At 73.0% G+C, this 2359-nt stretch overlaps 1 protein-coding gene across 2 annotated transcripts in view; it reads right to left on the reverse strand.

The window, feature by feature from the left end:
* The window catches only part of SKOR2 (SKI family transcriptional corepressor 2), a 27963-nt gene extending 26003 nt beyond the window's left edge, over nucleotides 1-1960 (reverse strand). For both annotated transcript variants that reach the window (XM_087763687.1, XM_087763688.1), the window contains exon 1: nucleotides 1-1960. This exon is cut by the window's left edge and continues 212 nt beyond it. In XM_087763687.1, the coding sequence (XP_087619813.1) occupies nucleotides 1-1960 (1960 nt within the window).
* Nucleotides 1961-2359: the final 399 nt, after the last annotated feature.

Genomic DNA, 2359 nt, shown 5'->3' on the forward strand with positions numbered 1-2359 from the left:
AGGGGTCTCCGCCGCGGGTCTCTTCCTCGCCGCCCCCCTCCTCCTCCTCTTCCTCCTCCTCCTCGGGGGGCTTGTGCCCCTCGACGTCCACCTCGGGCTCGTCCTCCTCCTCCTCGCTGCTGTCCTCGCTAGCGAAGCTGCAGCTGGTGCCGCCGGGAGAGAGGAGGCGGTGAGGGGGGTGCGGCGGGGGGAGCGGGTGCCGTTCGCAGCCTGCCTCCTCGGGCGGCGGCGGCAGCAGCAGCTGCAGCGGCGGCGAAGCGGAGCGGGGCGGGCCGCCGCCGTGCAGCTTAGCCAGGCTCTCCGAGTCCTCCTTGCCGCCCACCGGTCGGAAGGCGCTGGAGTGGTAGTACCCGCCGCCCGCCTTGCGCCCGGCCGCTGCCTCCAGCAGGTGCGGGTGGTGCGGAGGGACCCGCCCGCCACCGCCGCCGCCGCCACCACCGCCGCCGCCGCCCTCTGAGGCGGCGGGCGAGGCGGGCTCCGCGCCGCCGCCTCCAGAGGGCGACTCGAAGAGCGGGTCCCGGGCGACGGCGGCGGCGGCGGGAGCGGGCGGGGGCGCGGTGGCGGCGGGCGGCGTGCCCAGCCCCGCCGTCCCCGCCTCGCCGCCGGGCTCCGAGAGGTCCAGGAAGGCCTGGCGCAGCAGGCCCGCCCCGTCGCCCAACGAACAGCCCAGGGCGCCGGGGGTCTGCGGCGGCGGCTGCAGGTAGGTGGGGACCGGCAGCCCGCCCGGTGTGCGGGGCGGCCAGAACATGCAGAAGGGCGGGTAGAAGGCGGCGTCCTTCCTGCCCGGCCAGAAGAGCCCCGAGAGGCCACCGCCCGCCGCGCTCCCGTCGGCCTTGTGCGCCGCTGCCGCCCCGCCGAGGGCATCGGCCCCGCCGCCGCCGCCCTCCTCCTTCTTGTGGCAGAGGCCGAAAGCGGCGGCGGGGAAACCGTAGGGGTGTGGGAAGAGCCCCCCGCAGCCGGGGAACTTCTGGAGCACGCCGCTGAAGGAGCCCTTGCTGGGCACCGGGATGACCGGGTAGCTCCGCGGGCTCTTGCCGCCGTGCGCCACCGCCGCCACAGCCTCCTGCAGCTCCTCGTCCTCCTCGAAGCGCGGCCGCTTCTGGTGCAGCTCGGGCGGAGCGGCCAGGAGGTGCGGGCTCAGCAACCCGCCGCCCACCACGGCGGCCGCTGCCTTCACCGAGCCCAGCGGGTGGCAGGCGGCGGCGGCGGTGGCGGGAGGGGTGGGCGGCAGGGCCCGCTTGCGGCTGCCGCCGTTGAACATGGCCTTGACGTCCTCCCAGGCGAAGACCAGCTCGTCCTGGGGGCTTTTGTCGGTGAGCTTGAGGTGACGGCGCCAGGAGTTGAAGTTGGCGGCGTCGGGCTGGGTGTACTTGGCGTCGGGGGTGCGGTGGGAGTGGAAGATGAACTTGTTGGGGGAGAAGTACATGCTGCAGTAGCTGCACTTGATGCACTTGGCGCGGGAGCTGTTGTAGCGGGCAGGGATGAAGCTACCGCGGCAGCCCCAGGCGCACTCGTGGGACACGTCGAAGGCGAAGTTATCCGGCAGTTTGGGGGGCCGGTTCTCCCCCAAGAAGGACTTGCAGAGCCGCTCCGCCTCCCGCTTGGTGATCATGCCGCAGCGGCGGGAGGAGATGGGCATGGCCCCGGCCCGCCGCAGGATCTCCAGCTGCACCGGCGTGCACTGCACGCAGGTGATGCCCAGGGCCACCCGCCGGTTGTGGATCTCGTTGTAGCTGAAGTTTTTAAGGAGGGTGTTGGAGATTTGTGCTAGGCACAGCCGCTCCTGCCCGTCGATGACCAGGGAGACGATGGGGATGCCGTAGAGGATCACCTGCCCCACCTGGTTGGGCTTCATGGCGGCGTGGCCGGCCCTCGGCTGGTTCATGGGGTCCGGCGGGTAGGCGCTGGACGGTGAGGGCAGCAGGATGTCGGTGGGACCGGGCAGCGGGCTGGTCGCCATCGCCTCAGTGCCGGGGGGGCTGCTCTGCTCCAGCTGCGGGCGGGGAGGGGGAGAGAGAGACAGGGCCGTCAGCCGGGGACCCACCGGGGACAGGGGAGGCGGACGACCCACCGGGGATGGGGGGCACCCACCGGGGATGGGGCTTCCCGTCGCAAACACACCCCCCACCCCCCCGAGTGTCTGCGGCCGTTTGCTCAGCGACCCTGGCCCCCCCAAACCCACCCTGGCCTCGCCGGGGTGTGCTCGGGGCTGCGGGCCGCCCACCTCCGCGCATCTCGACTCTCCGACGTGCGCATCCCACCGCGGGTGCGGAGATGACGGTAAATGAGCCAACCGCACCCGTTAGGAAGATACCCCAACCCACGGGTGGCTCATCCCGAAACACACAGCGGAGATGCG

This window comes from Nipponia nippon, unplaced genomic scaffold (genome assembly GCF_047370975.1).
Source record: "Nipponia nippon isolate SJK-2023a ecotype South Korea unplaced genomic scaffold, ASM4737097v1 scaffold_29, whole genome shotgun sequence".
Taxonomy (NCBI): Eukaryota; Metazoa; Chordata; class Aves; order Pelecaniformes; family Threskiornithidae; genus Nipponia; species Nipponia nippon.